At 43.2% G+C, this 18,104-nt stretch overlaps 4 protein-coding genes across 6 annotated transcripts in view; 2 read left to right on the top strand and 2 right to left on the bottom strand.

Moving 5' to 3' along the window:
• The window catches only part of KLHDC1 (kelch domain containing 1), a 90,154-nt gene extending 83,868 nt beyond the window's left edge, over positions 1 to 6,286 (bottom strand). For both annotated transcript variants that reach the window (XM_087859106.1, XM_087859107.1), the window contains exon 1: positions 6,156 to 6,286. The gene's annotated coding sequence lies outside the window, so the exon portion shown is untranslated. The remainder of the gene's footprint in view (positions 1 to 6,155) is intronic.
• DNAAF2 (dynein axonemal assembly factor 2) lies at positions 5,060 to 13,367 on the top strand. The gene is made up of 3 exons (XM_045799150.2): positions 5,060 to 7,013; positions 9,981 to 10,124; positions 10,919 to 13,367. The coding sequence occupies exons 1-3, from the start codon at positions 5,175 to 5,177 to the stop codon at positions 11,423 to 11,425; spliced, it is 2,490 nt and encodes an 829-aa protein (XP_045655106.2). The 5' UTR covers positions 5,060 to 5,174; the 3' UTR covers positions 11,426 to 13,367.
• Positions 13,368 to 14,019: 652 nt separating this feature from the next.
• Positions 14,020 to 15,953, bottom strand: MGAT2 (alpha-1,6-mannosyl-glycoprotein 2-beta-N-acetylglucosaminyltransferase). The gene has a single exon (XM_045799180.2). The coding sequence runs from the start codon at positions 15,453 to 15,455 to the stop codon at positions 14,115 to 14,117; it is 1,341 nt and encodes a 446-aa protein (XP_045655136.1). The 5' UTR covers positions 15,456 to 15,953; the 3' UTR covers positions 14,020 to 14,114.
• Positions 15,954 to 16,036: 83 nt separating this feature from the next.
• RPL36AL (ribosomal protein L36a like) lies at positions 16,037 to 17,289 on the top strand. Of its 2 annotated transcripts, none has more exons than XM_045799204.2 (2): positions 16,037 to 16,144; positions 16,864 to 17,289. In XM_045799204.2, exon 2 carries the CDS (start codon positions 16,881 to 16,883, stop codon positions 17,199 to 17,201), a length of 321 nt encoding a protein of 106 aa, XP_045655160.1. In that variant the 5' UTR covers positions 16,037 to 16,144; positions 16,864 to 16,880; the 3' UTR covers positions 17,202 to 17,289. The 2 variants fall into 2 exon arrangements, with proteins under 2 accessions (XP_045655160.1, XP_045655150.1); XM_045799194.2 differs by having other exon boundaries at positions 16,119 to 16,259.
• Positions 17,290 to 18,104: the final 815 nt, after the last annotated feature.

The raw sequence follows: 18,104 nt of genomic DNA, 5'->3' as shown, positions 1-18,104 counted from the left end.
TGAATATATGCATGAAGATATAATCTGATTAACATTTATGCTTAAAAATTAAAGTCTCATTATTTCTAGACTAGCCATATGCTAATATTCATTTTAAGAAAAATACAAATATTTAAAATTTTCTGAATCCTTATTTTGTCTAACTTAGGTTTTTATCACCATAAGAATTGAGAGTCCTAATAGTGTATATTCAGCAATTTTCAAACTAAATTTTAAGTCACAGAATTTATTCTAATAATAGTGAAAGCCTTTGTGTCAGGATATTACTAAGGTAATCATTTCATAATTATCTTTTGGCATTGGAGATTTTTTTTTAATGATTTTATTTATTTATTGGACAGAGCACAAGCAGGGGGAGCAACAGACAGAGGGAGAGGGAGAAGGGGACTCCTCACTGAGCAGGGAGCCTGATGTGGGGCTTGATCCCAGGACCCCGGGATCATGACCTAAGCCTAAGGCAGCTGCTTAACTGACTGAGCCACCCTGGGCGCCCCCACACTGGAAATTTAAAAACACATAGTCGCCATAGATTTTACATTCAGAAGACACATTATCTTGAAGCAGCAGGTTTTGCTCTTTGGATGTGATCACTAAACACTATCCCCTTACTTATCTTTTAGTTTCCAGCATTGCAAGAATAGCCTAGAAATGAATCTGAATGACAGACAGGAAGTTGTCAGGGGTACAAAGACTGTTTCAAATGTAGAAGTAATCTTAATATTACAGAGAGCCTGGAATGGAAGACATTTCTTTGCAAGAAAATTAGCTTTTGGGGGCACAGAGACTGATAAAAAATAAAAATGACATATTGAAGGGAAAATTCCTCAATGGGATTTAATCTCAATGTAGTGATAAGTGAATTAGTAGTTAAGAGTGAAGTGGCAATTCGAGAAGTGGTTTGAAGATGGAAAATTTAGGGAGAACATTGGTAGAGGCCTGCTGTTAGAAAAGCAAGACTTAGCTTTAATTTCAAGAATAGCCTAGGAAAAGTTAAAGATGAAAATTAAGGCCTAAGTTCAAAAGCTATATTGCTTGGAAAATTTACAATTTTGACCTTGAAAGTAGTGGTGAAATAAAATAAACACTGCAAGGTTGTTGGTCCAGTTATGAGAACCAGAGCTAAATATGAAAGATGACAGGAAGTTATAAATGGAAACCGATACAAAGTGTTCCCTCATTCATTTAATTGTTTCTATAAGATGAGCTTTTTGAGATCTTTTTACATTTCATGTCTAGAAAGACAGGGTGCATTTGGGACTTAGCAAGGTGAAGTGAAATGCAGCAGGTCTGTTAACTACGAGCAGGTAAGGTGCCAGAAGCAGACAATGAGTGTTAGAGGAAGACTGGAACTAGAAGAGGGTGGGAATTGCATCGTCCGGAAATGAAAAGCAGAAGTGTGAAAGATGGGGCAGCAAGCAGCAGCGCTGAAAGGGTATCCTGGCTTCTGTTCTGGGGAAAAGCAGAGAGGGGGTGTGCTCCCCGACTTTGGTGCTTAGTCAGCTGGAGCGCAGCCGACCTCACTGCCAGAAATCTGGGTCGGAGGCACGGTCATGAAGATGCGCCTAGAACAGGGGCCACGTAGATCACACAAGAAGACAGGCGTGGGTAAAATTTCTCTGCTGTGAGAAAAGCAGCTCTTGGTCTCATGTGGGGAAACCACAGGAAGTGCGCCTGGAACACGCAGGTGCACCTACCGGCTGCACCTGCCGCTGTTCTGCTCCAGCCAGCTGTGGCCGTGTGGGAAGCCGAGCCTAGCGGGCCATTTTGGAGAAATCTGAATTTTCAGGTAAAGCATCCTGACTTTTCAATCACTGGTGATTTCAATCACAGTCTGCACTAAAGAAGACATGATTACAGACTGGATTGTGCCCGTGAATTGCTTTCTCTGCCTTATAGGCACGGAAACTTAATCCGGTGTTCTGTAAAATATACCTATTAGGTAAGATGAATCGGGTCCCAAATCACTCACCAAAATCTATTGTGGAATTTACTATGTCCTCTTACAGTGGTCGGGGACCTCCCAGAGCAGGCAGGGTAAAATTAAAACAGAATGTTTCAGTACGGACCCTGTGCACATTCCTGTGTTTTCTGTGCAGTGGAGGCCCCCACCCACCATATTTAACCAGTAGCACGGGCTACACAGGAGCGGTGGGTATTCTGCCGTGGAGGCCGAGCTGTAATGACCAGGGGGGGAGGATGGAGAGGGCTAGGGATCAAGGCATGATGGCCTTGTAGACACAAGGAATCTGGACGTGGGGCTCCTGAAGGGCATTCAGCAGATCTGGTTTTCAAGATCACTAAGGTTACTGTGTGGAGAAGAGACTGTAAGAAGGGAAGGCTGAAGAGACCAGTCAGGAAACTACTGCAGAAGTCTGCGACAGAGATGATGCAGTGGCTCAGAGCAGAAACGGAAGGCAGTGGATGTGTCCGGGATGTGTAAGAAGAGACCACAGGCCTTGGTAACTGAACAGCGGTGCAGGGAGGGGGTAAGAGGGATCAAGGATTACACTCAGGTTTTAGGCTTACGCAGCTGGGTGAACGGTACTGTTTACTGACACTGGGGAAATAACAGGTTTGAGAGGGGAAAAAAATCAAGATTTCTGTTTGGAGGGGTGCCTGCCTGGCATTCAAGTCAGTGGAATGTGCGACTCTTGATCTTGGGGTTGTGGGTTTGAGCCCTATGTTGGGTGTAGAGATTACTTAAAAATAAAACTTTAAACAATTGTTTTTCTATTTGGAGATAACTATCACACATCCAGGTGGAGGTATCTAGTAGGCAGCGGCATGAGCCTGGAGCTCAGAGGTTAGGTGTGACTGGAGAAAAAAATTTTGGAGTCACTAGTCTCATCCCACATGAGATCCATGAAGGCAAGGATTTTTTTTTTACAAGTACATTCAAAAACTTAAATTGAAGTGTGAGATACATACATACAAGTCCCCTATTGTCAGTGTATAGCTCAATGAACTTTCACAAACTGCACATCCTGTTAGCAATACCAAGAATTAGAATCAGAATACTACCTTCACCCCAGAGCTCACTCCTGCTCCCCTCCAATCACAACACTCCACTCCCGCCTAGAAAGGACAATCACTAGCCTGATTTCTGGCAGTGAGATTTTGCCAAGCTTTGCCTATTGTAGAATGGAATCATACAGTATGTATTATTTTGCATTTGGTTTCTTTCATACAACCTTGTCAGTAACATTTATCCACATTGTTCATTCATGTCCATTGTGTAGATAAACACATTTTGTCTATTCTACTGTTGATGGAAACAGGTAGTTTCTACTATTTATTACAAATAGTGCTATTACAAATATGCAAATTCTAATATATGTCTTTTGGCAGGGATATGTTTCTATTGTATATACACATCTAGAAGGAGAATTTCTTAGTTATGAGATATACATTACAGTCAACAGAAATTTTCCAAAGTGATTGACCCAACAGATACCTCCAGCATACGAGAGTGCCAGTTGCTTCACATCCCTGGAACACAATGATTTTGTTTTGTTCCATCCAGTGCCTAGAACAGTGCCTTACCTAATATAAGTAGTGGGTGTAGCAAGTGTGCAATAAATACCTGTTGAAAGAATGAATCTAAACTTAGATGGCATTTAAAGCTGTGAGCTTGATTAAGATCATCTGGAAGGAATACAATTAGATAAGCAAGCTGATGAACAGACTTTGGGTGACTCCGACATTCAGAGGACCAGCAGGAAAGGAACAAGCAAAGGAGGAGGAAAATGGGAGAGGGTGGAGTTCTTCAAACCAAGAGTAAAGTATGTTTCAAGGAGAGGGAGTCAACTATTTTGAATACGGCCAAAAGATCATAAGATGAGGGCAGACACTGGGAAGGAGTTAGAAGTTAGGAGTCTGGAATTTAGGAACCTGATATATAAGTCTGGTATTTGTGAGTGTAAATATATTTGTCAAGGAGAGAACGTAAATGAAGAAGAGACAGGGTCTCAGCCTTGAGGCATTTCCACTCAGAAGTGGAACAGAGGCAAACACTTGCAACACAGACTATATAGTATCAGGTGTCTCATGAGGTAGGAGAGAAATCCGCAGTGTCTAGTCACTGAGGTAATGCCAACAGCAACTGTGCTAAATGTTGATGAAAGTTTCAACAAAATGAGAACAAAAACAATCGCTGAATTTAACAACTACCAATTACTAACTACCTTAGTCAATAACTATTATGCTGTAACATCACTTTTGAATGCATAAAATCCCACTGAATGGCTATAGCAAAATCTGCTCACCCAGTCCCACTGCTGAATTCTTGAATTCTTCCCAAACCTTTAGAATCATGGGAAATGTTGCCTTGAGCACGCTCTTAGACTTGGAATTGCTGGATGAAGAATATGCACCTTCTAGAGGCTTTTGATACAGCTACCAAACTACTCTCTAGAAAGGCATTACTACCGCCCCAAGGAAATACAGTAATCGTAAGAACAGCCTTTGCCATTTTGATAGGCAGTATGTGGGATCTTCCATTTGCATTTTTATTATTAAAGTCCTGAGGGGCTTGGCTGGCTCAGTCACAGGGGAATGCGACTCTTGATCTCAGGGTCCTGAGTTCCAGCCCCAGGTTGAGTGTAGAGACTACTAAATAAAAAAAATAAATAATAAATAAACTTAAAAAACAGTCCTGTATGCTTATTGATCATTAGTTATTTATGAATAGCCTGCCCATATCTCTTGCCCCAAATGTGAGTTGTTACAGGGCAAACTTTATGGTGAACTGTCCAGAAAACTGAAATGTTGGTTTGGTAAAGTAGAAAGTATAGATAAGCTTAAACTTGAATTACAGCTTGTGAATAACATAATGTACATAAATGCTGGAAATTACAATTATTATGAGTTATTCTGCAGAAGTAATTGCACCACGACACAGGAATCTAAAAAGGCAGTATGTAGTGTAGTTGATTTGAAGGCACTAAGAGGCTATTTGTGGCATTTTCACCTTCCCACTCCAATGCCTGCCCCTCCTCCCGGCTGGTGGCGTTGTCACTATGGCAACGACCACGCGCTGCCCCAGGCGCAGTTCTCCGGCGGTTACCGAACCGGGCCGCCCCATTCTCCGCAGAGCAGTCACTTCGCGGCGCGTCCCACCCACCTGGTCGCGGGTCGATCTGCCCCGGCCCGAGGGCGAGGAGCCGCGGGGCAGCATGGCCAAGGCGGCAGCCTCTTCGCCGCTGGAGGACTTGGACCTGAGCGGAGAGGAGGTGCAGCGGCTCACCTCGGCCTTCCAGGACCCGGAGTTCCGGCGAATGTTCACCGAGTACGCCGAGGAGCTCACGGACCCGGAGAACCGGCGGCGCTACGAGGCGGAGATCACCGCGCTGGAGCGTGAGCGCGGAGTGGATGTGCGGTTCGTGCACCCGCAGCCGGGTCACGTGCTGCGCACCAGCCTCGACGGGACGCGGCGCTGCTTCGTGAACGTGTGCAGCAACACGCTGGTGGGCGCGCCCAGCGGCCGAGCCAGCCCCAGGGGCGCGGCGGCCGGCAGCCAGTGGTCGCTGCCCTACAGCCTGGCTCCCGGCCGCGAGTACGCGGGGGGCCGAGGCGCCCGCTACACCGTCTACGACGTGGTCTTCCACCCAGACGCGCTCGCGCTGGCCCGGCGTCACGAGCCCTTCCGCCAGATGCTGGACGCCACGGCACTGGAGGCCGTCGAGAAGCAGTTCGGCGTGAAGCTCGACCGCAGGAACGCCAAGACCCTGAAGGTCAAGTACAAGGGGGCTCCGGAGGCCGCCGTGCTGCGCACGCCCCTCCCCGGGGGCGTCCCGGCCCGGCCCGAGGGGGAGCCGGAGAGCCCCCTCCCCGACTTCCCCTACCCCTACCCGGGCCCGCCGGCGCCCGGGAGCTCAGCGGTCCCCCGGCCCCAGTCGCCCCCGCCTCCGGAGGCGGTCCAGCCGCCCGCCCCCACCGAGCCTCGCTATAGCGTGGTGCAGCGCCACCACGTGGACCTCCAGGATTACCGCTGCTCCCGGGACTCGGCCCCCAGCCCGGTGCCCCGGGAGCTGGTGGTCACCATCGAGCTGCCGCTTTTGCGCTCGGCCGAGCGGGCGGAGCTGGAGGTGACGGGAAAGCGGCTGTGCCTCGACTCGAGGAAACCCGACTACCGGCTACGGCTCTCGCTCCCGTACCCGGTGGACGACGGCCGCGGCAAGGCGCAGTTCAACAAGGCCCGGCGACAGCTGGTAGTCACGCTTCCCGTGGCGCGGCCCCTCGCGCGCCAGGAACCCGCCGTGGCGCCGGAAGAGTCGGTCTGCGCGTCCGGAACTGGCGGCGCGGCTGGCGCTTCCGCTCGTGAGGGGGAGGCGGGCCCGGCGGGGGGTGGTGCCGGGACCGGTGGCCCGGATTCCAGGCCACCCGGGGCTGCGGACGTCGGGATCAGCGCCCCGGCTGCCGCTGCGGGGGAGCTCGTCTCCGAGCCCGAGGAGCGGGACGTGGACGAGCAAGCGGCGTGGAAAACGGGCATCGGGGAGGAGCCACCTTCCGTCGCAGGGAACTCACCTGGGGACGGTGGAGGAGGCGCCCTTGGTAGTTCATCTGGGGACCCTGACGGGGAGTCTTCTTCGGGAAGAGAGAGAGCGTGTGGAGACCTCAGAGTCGGGAAGCGAGTGATCGGGAAGGCCGCGGGCCGGGAGCGCTCCGGTCGAGCCATGGGTGGTCCCGGGGCCGGCGGCGAGGAACCTCTGTGTCCTCCGTTGCAGTGTCGTCAGGATGAAGAATCCCTGACTCTGCTGGTTCAGGTGCCTCGGATCCAGTCGGGAAGTCTTCAAGGGGATGTAAGCCCCTCCTGGTACAAAGTAGGCTTCTCCACCCAAGACTTAGTTTATTATTCCTTCTTTTTGCAATTTGCTCCGGAGAATAAATTGAGTACCAAAGAACCTGCGATTAGTATTTCTTCAAACAATGCGGTGATAGAACTGGCCAAATCTCCAGAGTGCCGTGGCCATTGGAGAGAATGGTATTATGGTTTAAACAAGGATTCTTTGGAGGTAACAGTTCTTTCTAGACTCTTATATTTGAAATATTCCATCCCTACTTTTAAAATTTGCTCTTACAATTGACCCTTGAACTCCGCAGGTTGGAATTGCCTGCATCCACTTATAAGCGAATCTTTCTGATAAATACACTATAATACTATAAGTGTATTTTCTCTTAACGATTTTCTTAAAAACATTTTTTCTCTAGTTTATAAGAATATAGTATATAATACAATATACAAAATATGAGTTAATAGACTGTATTATAAGTAAGGCTTCCAGTCAACAGTAGGCTATTAGTAGTTAAGCTTTGGAGGAGTCAAAAGTTGTAGGTGGATTTTTCAACTTGGGGGGGGTTCCCCTCTCCTCCCCCCCCCCTTGTTGAAAGATCAATTGTATAAATATTTGTTAGAGTGAACATCAAGATCAGCTGCACCTCTTGTGGGCAAGTACTCTAGAACTTGGGGCTGAGTTTACTCAGGACATAGTTTTCATGAATGGTGTGTTAGATCGTAGTGGCTACTATACTTTTTAGGTTATTGAGGTTCTTGAATTTCAGATTCAGTACTCCAGTATTGACAATTTTTAAAAAAGATTTTTTTAATTAATTAATTTATTTATTATTTTTTTTATTGACACAAGTGGGGGGAAGGAGAGGGAGAGAGAAGCACACTCCCCTGCTGAGTGGGAGCCTCCTCTGGGCCCATCTCAGGAACCAAGACCATGATGTGAGCGAAATCAAGAGTGGGTTCCTCAACAGGCTGAGCCCCTCAGGCACCCCTATTGATAATTTTTTTTAAAAGTCTGTAAAATTTTAAGTTCTAATGAACTCTTTATACACATAAATTAACAATTGGTAGTTTTCACTGAGGTATGTATCAGTGTTACATGTAATTTTTTTTTTTAACAAATCCAAGGGTTAAATATCCTAGAAATACAACTAGTTGCACAGACTATATATTGAAAATTAAGTTTTTAGCCTTGGGCTTTAACTTGCCAGAAATTTTCATTTCTTCCTGTGATTTTCCTAGATATTTGCTAATAAGTTACATTTTATGAGGGGTATCTTCTGTGAGAAGTGGTTAATTTGAAACTCTCCCAAAATGGTAAAATAAATACCAGGGGGAGGTAAGATACTTTGTGAGAATATAATATGAAATGGACGATCTGTTTATATCATCAGAAGGGGGAAATTTAGAAAAGGGCAGCCGTTTTCCTGTAATTATTTGTCTGTTTATTTTTAAAGTTTATTTATATAATCTCTACCCCTCTACCCAGTCATGGTGCTTGAACTCACTACCGGAGATAAAGAATTGCATGCTCCTCCAACTGAGCCAGCCAGGCGCCCCTGGAATTGTTTTAATGTAAAAATAACAACTGGAAAGAAAGTTTTATGGATAAGCAGTTGAGCGAATACTAAAGACTGTTATTTTAATCTGATTTTCTAGAAGGCTAACATTATTTTAGCAAAGAAACTAGACCAAAATGGGATTAGGGCAACTGTGTTTTATATCTTTGATGCTTGAAATAATTTGTAATTACTTCGTTAATCATCACATTTGCTAAAGCTGATGGAACCATAATATTCAGTTATTTTTCTTTACGTTTCACTGGACTAGGCTCTAAATATTAAATTTTTTAAAAAATCACAATGAGTGGGTACACATATATAATGATTATATCATATGCATTATATGAAAATAATGATAAAGAGACTGATTTGTGACTGCCAAGGTCAGAATTATTACTTTACACATAAACAAGTACAAAATAGATTTATAAAAGCCTAAATATTCACTGGAAATTTTCCTAGAGCTTTAGGACCACTAAATTCAGTATCTTTTAGAGTAAAATCAGTCATTAGAATAAGGCGAGTTTATGCAAATACTTTGTTTTAATCATAACCATTTCCATTATAAGTACTATTTTTCCTTGGGTTAACTAAAGACTAAAAGTATTTGGTGTATTTTTGTGCAATTAATATGTCTTTTCCAGAGGCAGGAACCTTAGAAATGCTTTTAATTGGGGGCTGTTTCTATAATACAGTTATTCTGGAACTTTAAAATAATAGCAAGGAAATTACTCCAAATATAAGATTTTTCTGTACCCAACATTCCCGGTAGGTGTTTAAATACTATTTAATATAAGGGAACTGTAAACTTCTCTCTTCCTGATTTTGTCCTATTTGGACCAAATAAGGAACTGTTTATTTGGAAATTTGTTTTTATGAAAATATTTTTATTTTGGGCAACATTAAACTGATTTTCTGCATTTTAGATATGGTTATCCCTTCAACACCCTAACTATATACCTGTATTCACTTGACATGAATATGCACAAGTTGCTTTGTGTTTGGGATTCTGGTGAAAGTGATTTATGCAGTTCCTAATTATAGTTTGGAAATCTTTCCATGTCAGCCTCTTGAAATCTACCTCATTCTTATAAATAGCTATATGTTACTGTCACAATGGATTATCTCAATGCGCAAAAATAGAATATACTTATCTTAAATATTATATTTGGCTCTTACCTGGCCAAGAATAAAAAGGCAAACTGGTCATGCAAAATTTGAATAAATCCTTTCATATACATTCCTTAGCTGTCTCATTAGGAAGTATTTTAAAATTAAATTACATTTTATAGCTGTGACTGCATTTATAGCCCTAGAGGTGATGTTATTATAATAATTAAGAGAAAAAAAAGGAAAGGAAAATACCATTTGTATTTCAGATTGTTACCAGAGACTTAGAGAAGGACTAAGACGTTTTTCTTTTAGGGTCTTTTCTGATATATGTATATACTCTTGCTCTTCTTACTGCTCTGTACAATACTGTTTTCTTCTGCCAAGGTAACATAGGAGTAACATTAAATATTTTAAAAGTGTAACCCTGAAGCGTGTGAGAACTTGTACGAGCTGTTTTTAGATCAACTGTGTCAAAAATGACCTATAAGGCAGAATATTTTTTCTTTTTATTTTAGGAAAGGCTGTTTGTCAATGAAGAAAATGTTGATGAGGTTCTTGAAGAGGTCCTGAGCCCTCCATCTAATCAGACAATGCCCTTAACCCTACCATTAATTGAAGTTCTTCAGGTTACTGATAGTAAGATTCAAATTCATGCAACGGTAAGATTTGGTAGCCTTTGTAGTGATTTAAGACAAGGATAAAGCCTGACAGATAATTTTTGATTTCTTGATGTCATAACTTTAAATTAAGTGTACATAATGGCTGGGAAGACTTAAGGGAGTAAAGACTTTTTTGCATGTATTTTACTATGTGCCAAACACTTCGTGATTCATTTTCACATATATCTCATTTAATCCCAGAATAACTGTCCACTGAGGAAAAGGGAAACTAACACTTGGGAAGTTTGAGTAGGAGTCCAGGGACAAACAAGTCTTTTTGACTTTCAAACCATGGGAAGGAGCTATGTCATTCAGTTTGTTCATTCTTTCTAGTTGAACCTTAAGTCTGGTTATTTTTTAGTCTTCAGTATTGGATACAAATAATTTGGTAACTAACACAATTGATTTGCGTATGAATTGAGGAGGAGAGTGGCTCTGAAGAATCACAGAAATTCAAGAAAATTCAAGAATGCCCTTATAAGAATGACTACTAAAGAGTTTTGTAGGCCATGTTAAAGGGTTTATAGGCCAGGATTATTTAATTCTGAAGGAGGTAAGGGGTCATTGAAGGGAATTAATCAAGAATTAATGCCAGGTTTGCACTGTCTGCATTGTTAAAAAATAACTGGCAGCGTTTGGAAGATGACTTTGAGGGGGAAAGCCTGGAAGCCTATCTGCAGATCTGTAAGCATTGTTCCCTTACAACTTTAAAAAAAAAAACAACTTTTTCCAGAGAGTACAATAAATTTTCTATTTTTCCCAAAGATTCTTAATTTATTGTTTCTCTTGAATAGTTGCAAGAATGTAGTAACTCTGAACAGCTTCAAGAAAAGGAAGAAAAAGGCAACGAAGGAAGTCATCTAACTGAAAAAGAAAATATAGAACATCCTACCACCTCAACAACTGATTCTGATTCATCTATAGCAGTTAAAGTACTAGAAACAGACAGTTGTGGTTCAGTTGTATGCTTGCAACAAGAGTCTCTTGACGAGTCTCACATACTATTTGGAAAGTCTCAGCAACCGGAGTCAAAAATGGAACCTGAATTTATAAAAGAAAAAAGTCCTGTTTACTCAAATGAGGAAAAAGATAACTTAAAAGAACCAGTGGTAACAGAAAAGAAAGAATTAGATGGAGATGAGCTATCTACACTACTAAACAAAACTTCAGTTCACAATTTACCTGGTCTTAACAACATCAAAGAAACCAATATGCAGGATGGTAGTGTGCAGTTTATTAAAGATCATGTGACTCAATGTGCATTCAGTTTTCATAATTCTTTGCTATATGACTTGGATTAATTCTATATAATTTTAGAGTTTAAAAGTTAAGAGTAAAAAGTTTTTGGACTTAAAATAGATGATCTTTCTTTAACTACTATCTTAAAGTATTCAAGAAAGTATAAAAATTTGCAATTTTGATTCTAATGGGGAAACTGGAGATTTTTTTTTTGCATGGAGACTTTGTATATACAAAGTTTTGTGGAGATTTTTGTGATTCCTCTGATCGATGTATATTTTTTCTAATGGAGAGTTAAACATTTAGTTTTTATACAACCTGTATGTATTTGCTTGTTTGCTTTTGGCTTCTTTTGTTTACCATTACTTTAATAAAGTTTCAAAGTAAATATTCACTAAGTTGTGTCTGTTACAAAAAGCAATTCTCAAGAATACAATTAACTAGAAATTAATCAGTATGTGTATGTGTGGGGAGGGGTAGAATTTCAAAACTATGCATTTATGTTTCACTGAATAGGATGTATTTATGCTTGAAATAGAGATTCTTAGAACTTTACTAACCAATATTAACCATCCAGTACAAATACACTGAATGAAATTTAGGATTTTTGCTTCAACTCTGTATTTTATGTGTGACACACATACACACACACACTATATATCTAGATAGATATAGATATATATAGTTATACAGGTTATAGAGTGATGCCTTTAAAATTCAACTTCTTAAAAGATGTTTTTGGAAGTTACTATTATAGTATTGAAACATTTCTTGGTTTTATGGAATACATTTATAAACTTTTTTAAAGCTTTTAAGTAATCTCTATACCCAATCGTGGGGCTCGAACTTACAACCCTAAGATCAAGAGTCACACACTCCACTGACTGAGCCAGCTAGACACCCCTACATTTAAGAATTTTAGAACAATTAAAAATTCTGGGAATTTGCTCCCATAGGAGAATTGTCTTCACTATATTACATGAAGACAAACCAAAAAGCCAGCGTTTTCTAGTCAGTTTCTCTTCTAATCTCTAAAAAAGGGCAACAGATAGTTTATCTAACAGTGGCTAAGTTATTAATATTTATATTGGAAGCCAAGAGAAAATCCAAATAGATTTTTTTTCGCACAAAAATTTTGAGTACAGCTTAGAAGAAAATGTAGAAAGGAAATCTTTGTTGATCTAATCACTGACCCCAATGCCATAAGCTGGTTTATCTGATCTATTTCTGATTTTAAAAAGCGCATTCAAACTTCTGGCCTACCTTAGTCCTGGAAATGAACTGATTTCTTTAGTTCTCTGAACTCGTGAAAGTCAGATCAGAGCACCAAAAGCTAGTACAAAGCCTGGCAATTCATCCTGTTTACGTTTATAACCACTATAAAATCTGGAACCAAATTGGGCTGTGAGGGTAACATAAAGGTAACTCATAAAGCAAGAGAACTATTTGTTCCACCTACAACGACCATATATGCATTTCTCAGCCACAATATGACTCTTAATTTGATGAAATAATTTCAAAATTGTCCATTTAATACACAATTTTCTTAAACTGAAATGATGTCCTATCTACACAGAAACTAGTCTCTGAGTAACTTCTGCTTGAATGCAATTTTTACTATTAAGAGAAACTTCCACATTAAATATGGAATAAATTTTAAGCATGTTTTCTATTATTTACTGTATCCGTCCTTTTAAAAAGTATGATTTCAGTTAAAATAAAGCTGGCACTACAACATGTTTCACTTTGGCATGACTGAACTTTGATCTATCATTTCTGGCTTTCGAAAACAATTTAGGCTGTATTTCACTGACACAGCAGCTTTTTATTGTTCATTATCTATGCTTGGCTAATATGAAAGCCAGTTTCTTCTAAAGGGAATGCATTGTCAAGAGTGGGGTTTTTCTTTACTTCAAACTCAGTTATATAATGTACAAATAGTACACGCGAAGAGGTAACGTAAACTTTAAAACTTCTAGAATACTTCACTGAATTTTGGTGTAAAGAGTAAACAAAATTTATTCTGCAAAATAATTAGGAACCTTTTTATGCAAAAATGAGTATTTTATTTTGGCAGCACTAAAAGAAAAAAAAAAACACTGTATTTCTACATTGAGGTGAAAACAGTGTTTAAACTTTCTTATCAATCAAATACATTCCAAAAGAAAGTGTGTTCTATGAAGGTTCCAAAGCACAGGCAAATCTTAACACAATAATACAGGAATCTGTAATACTGAAAATGTCTGTTCTGATAGCGTGTTTAACAAACATAACTCTTGAATTATAAAACCACTGAAGCAACCCCTTCCTAGTAACCGTGTCAGGAGTGAAATTGGGCTTGTTCCATTAATACTAACGACTCCATTGTAATACTTCTTACTGCTATGACAATTTTAAATAAAGTCTGCTGTACTTAAAATGTTTTGAAAGTGGAAAAGTGTACAAATTTCCAGATAAAAAGATTAATAGATGCAATTTAAGTAAAATTTCCCTTTTCTTTTACCAATGAACAATGATTACCTTTAGCAGATACAGATTGAACTTTAAAACCCAACTCCCGCAATGAAAACTTGTGTTTAAATTTTAATCATAGAAGGAAAAGACTACTATATTTGGACACCTTTTATAAGAATTTTTTTTCCCTATTAAAGCAGAAACCAGTTCCTAAACCCTTTTATTCAATTGTATATTCTGTTTGGACAAATATCAAAAATAGAAGACTGTGACTTTTGCTTTTGTAATTGTGACTTTTCACTGCAGTCTTCTATAACTTTTACAGAGTTCATGGTCCCTAATATCTCCCCACCCTCCATTTTTCCTAGGTGGGGAAATGGCTGCCACAAACTTCTCACTGATAATTAGAGTTTCTGGAAACAAGTACTGTTTGTTATTATTTAAGAGTGACTCAATTTGGGCACTCTGGGTGGACGGTCTACAGGTTTTCTTGTGGTGCATACCACAGTCTCCAGCATGAAATATCCTAGGAACTTGAGGAACCAGCACTTTCCAGAATTTTGGAAGACAAGATACAGTTAAATATTGAAGAGTCCAGTCCCAGTTATAATCATCATAAGTACAGAAAGTGTCTGTGCACTCAATCAGTTTCTGATATGCATCCCGGGTCAAGGCTAGACCCATATTGTGCTCTGTGGATTTCCAAGTTTTCACGTCTACCTTGTCAGCAATGCCATGGAAACTACGAATGGCTGTATAGGTCCCCAGGGAGAGAACATCACACTCCGTACATTCTTCCTGCTTTAACTTCCACATCTTTTTGAAGACATGGTAAAAGTCTGGGGCCAAGTAGTGATCCTCCTCCAGGAAAAGTATGAGGCCAGCATAGTCCCGAAGAACTTTGACCCTTTCCCATACAAAATGCAGCTTCCACCACCAATGGTGTTTGGTTTGGGAGAACTTGGCCTCTCTGTAATGGCCAAAGGAGTCGGGATACTCAGCATTAATGCATCCCATCTTCAAAGCTGCATTCTTCTCCAGGTCTCTGGGGCAATCTCTGGGGTCGCTGCCTGGAAACTCGTTGGGGTACAACTGAATGCTGAAAGGAAAGAACACCTGCAGAACCGGACAGAAATCCACCCCAGCGATCAGCTGATTGATCTCTGTCGACCAGAAGTCATGGCTAAAGATGACGAGGACGTTGTCAATGCCCTGGGCTTTTCGGAGTGAGTCCAGCAGGAGTCTGAGGTAATCGGGCCGGTTATGCACCTGGACCACCAGCACCAGCTCTCGGGGGGCCCAGGAGCCGGCCTTATCTACATTCCTCAGCGTCTGGTCAAAGTTCAGCTGGTACACCAGGGACCTGTACCGCAGCGTCAGGTTGTCTGCCTCGGGCTGCGGGGCCGCCGGGACCAGAGGGGCCGCCGAATCGTTGGAGACCCGGCGGATGCCCGCGGACACAGCAGAATGGTCCCCGCCTCGGCCGCCCGCACCTCGCGCGGGCTCGGCGTCCAGCAGCGGCGGGGCGAGGGCCTCGTTCTTCCTTTGTCGCCCATTGCTGCTCCAGAGGACGAAGCCGCAGGCGGCCACCACGAGCGTCAGGATCAGCACCTTCCGCTTATAGATGCGGAACCTCATGGTCTCCAGGGCAGGGAGCGCGGACGGGCGGGCGCGAAAAGGAGCAGCGGCTTCTGCACAGAAGGGGCGGGCGGGTGGTGGCCGTCGCCTCGGCCTGTAGCAGTCACAGCTGGCCCCCGCGGCTGCCCCAGCTACCTCATCCCGGGCCCCGGGGGTCCAGCGGCCCGAAGGGTCTCAGTTCCCCCGCGCTGCCCGGGCTCCACACATCCTCGCCTGGCAGCTGCAGCTCGGGCAGCGGCCCCGCCGCTAGGAGCCGCGGCTCGGCGTCGCCTCGGTCCTCTCCATTCAGCACGGGTCCCGGAAGAAGTCCCGCCGCGGCCCCACCGCACCCCCGCCTGGTTACCTGCGCCTCCGGCGGCCCTGCGTCCTCTGCGCTCTCATCCTTACGCGGGCCCCAGACCGCCAGGACCGAGCGACGCAGCCTCTCCCTACTCCGCCGGCGACCGTTCTGACAACCCGCGACTGGCCCGCGGAACGCCGCGGCCCTCGGGCCCACACCCCTCCGGCCCGCCCCCTGGGCCGCTGGTTGGAGCTTCCCCGCCGCGTCCGGAGACGACAGGCCGCCGCTGCCTGCTGCCTATTGGTTCGTGGCCCTGTCGCTCACGCTCAGTTCCTACTTCCGCTTCAGTCTCCCTTTCCTGCTAGGCGCGAGCAGAGCGAGGCGAGGAGCGTGGACGCGGCGTTTCCCGGTAAGCTGAGACCGGAGTGTAGCGGTCTCAACAGCGGGAGCCTCCAGCGCTCAGAATCCGGGTGTGGAGCAGGCCCTTGTAGGAATTGGGGAGCGAGACCCGCTGCTTTGGCTAGGTAGAGTTAAAGAACTGGCTTTTCTCTGGGAAAGGGGCTCACGAATGGCGGCTGGTGGGCCGGGAGACACTAAGGCCACGTCAGCCTTCAGGACTGCTGACGGGTAGACGGTGTTTCGGAGGGGAAGAGGGAAACCAGCCTGCTGCGGTTCCCGGAGAAGGAACGGAGGCGGGCCGTGGCTGTAGCTGCTGCCCGAAACCACGCGCCTAACGGGCGTACCCCGGAGCCAGAACATGGAGGAGGAGTCGGGAGACTCCAGCTTTGGCCCCGAGAAAGAAAACTAACCACCACTACGCTCTTCTTTTTGGACAGCCACAGTAAATTAAGCTCCGAAGGAACCCACTTTGTGCGGGGAACTGGCAGCTGGGCGCCCCTGTGCTGCTTTTTTTGCTGATTTCTAGTTGAGTTTCAGTCCGTAAATGCTCTAAGCGTTCCGAAAAGGTGTGCACTTTTGTGTGTGTGGATTCATGTGTAAAAGGAGTACTTGGTGGGTTTATACATTACTGATAGGTTGTCATGTTTTCCTCTATTTTTAAAGCACTTTATTAAAAATGTATGAAGTCTGCTACTTCAACTTCAGATGTTTTACGTTTTCATTGTGCAGAAAGCGCTACTGCAGAGATGGTCAACGTTCCTAAAACCCGAAGGACTTTCTGTAAGAAGTGTGGAAAACATCAGCCTCACAAAGTGACCCAGTATAAGAAGGGCAAGGATTCCCTCTACGCCCAGGGAAAGAGGCGCTATGATCGGAAGCAGAGTGGCTATGGTGGGCAGACAAAGCCAATATTCCGGAAGAAGGCTAAAACCACAAAGAAGATTGTGCTGAGGCTTGAATGTGTGGAACCTAACTGCAGGTCCAAGAGGATGCTGGCCATTAAGAGATGCAAGCATTTTGAACTGGGAGGAGATAAGAAGAGAAAGGGCCAAGTGATCCAGTTCTAAGCTTTGAGATTCTCTTACTTTTGAGAAGAAAATGTTGACGCTGTAGAAAAATTACCTGTATGAAAATAAAGTGATATTTTTACCCAAATATTTTGTTTTTAAAAAATCTAAATAGAATGGACATGCTTAATGTGATTCAAAATTAAGGAAATAGCAAATTTGTCAACTAAGTTTTGTCCTCAAATTCTTATTTAGTTCCACAAAATTGGAATTTATTTATATACAAAAAAGACAGGAATCCCACCTCCCAACTTTACAAACTAGGTTATGAATATAAATCACAGCAGGGAAAAAACTGACACCTTACTTTTTCTGGTCAATTTCAACTTTATGTATTAAGGTGAATTCATAATCACAATTGATGAGCTGCTGGGAAAGGTCTCAATCAGATTTTGAAAAAAGTAAATGAGGCTAAATTAGGCCTGTGTATAGCAGACTGAGTGGGGCAGAGTATCCTAGCTGGGGTATAAAAAGAGCTGACTTGCAAATTAGTGTCCAGTAGGGACCACTAGCCATATATGGATATTTAAATTAAAAATGCAGTTCCTCTGTTACATTAGCTACATTTCGTGCTCAACAGCCACATAAGCTGAGTGGCTAACCTGGACAACACAGAACATTTCTATCCGTGTTTATGGAGCACTGTGCCAGACTGGTCCTGAATGTAAGGCAGGAGTGTAAAACTGATGTCTAACTGCAAGACATTCTGCAACCAGTCAGAAACCTGTGAATCCGTGATGGCATAAACTGTTCTTTCATTCTTTTGGAAGTTATTCTGGGAGATACTCAAATGTTACAACTTCTTGGTTATTGGGAACTTCGAGAAAGTACACAGTTACCACTGAAAATAGAATGGAAAGCTGGAACTCAAGTGAGCCTTGTAACCCATGGAAGGCAAAACAT

Source organism: Ursus americanus, chromosome 35 (assembly GCF_024610735.1).
Source record: "Ursus americanus isolate L20-20 chromosome 35, mUrsAme1.1.p, whole genome shotgun sequence".
Classification (NCBI taxonomy): domain Eukaryota; kingdom Metazoa; phylum Chordata; class Mammalia; order Carnivora; family Ursidae; genus Ursus; species Ursus americanus.
The sequence above is the reverse complement of the archived record's forward strand: the minus strand, read 5'-3'. Positions and strand labels throughout refer to the sequence as shown.

Excerpts from the sequence above, each read along its gene's own strand:
- DNAAF2 (XM_045799150.2), top strand. The coding sequence starts at position 5,175 with ATGGCCAAGGCGGCAGCCTCTTCGCCGCTGGAGGACTTGGACCTGAGC. Across the intron at positions 7,014-9,980 it reads TAAACAAGGATTCTTTGGAG|GAAAGGCTGTTTGTCAATGA; the intron begins GTAACAGTTCTT and ends TTTTTATTTTAG. Across the intron at positions 10,125-10,918 it reads AGATTCAAATTCATGCAACG|TTGCAAGAATGTAGTAACTC; the intron begins GTAAGATTTGGT and ends TCTCTTGAATAG.
- MGAT2 (XM_045799180.2), bottom strand. The coding sequence starts at position 15,455 with ATGAGGTTCCGCATCTATAAGCGGAAGGTGCTGATCCTGACGCTCGTG.
- RPL36AL (XM_045799204.2), top strand. The coding sequence starts at position 16,881 with ATGGTCAACGTTCCTAAAACCCGAAGGACTTTCTGTAAGAAGTGTGGA.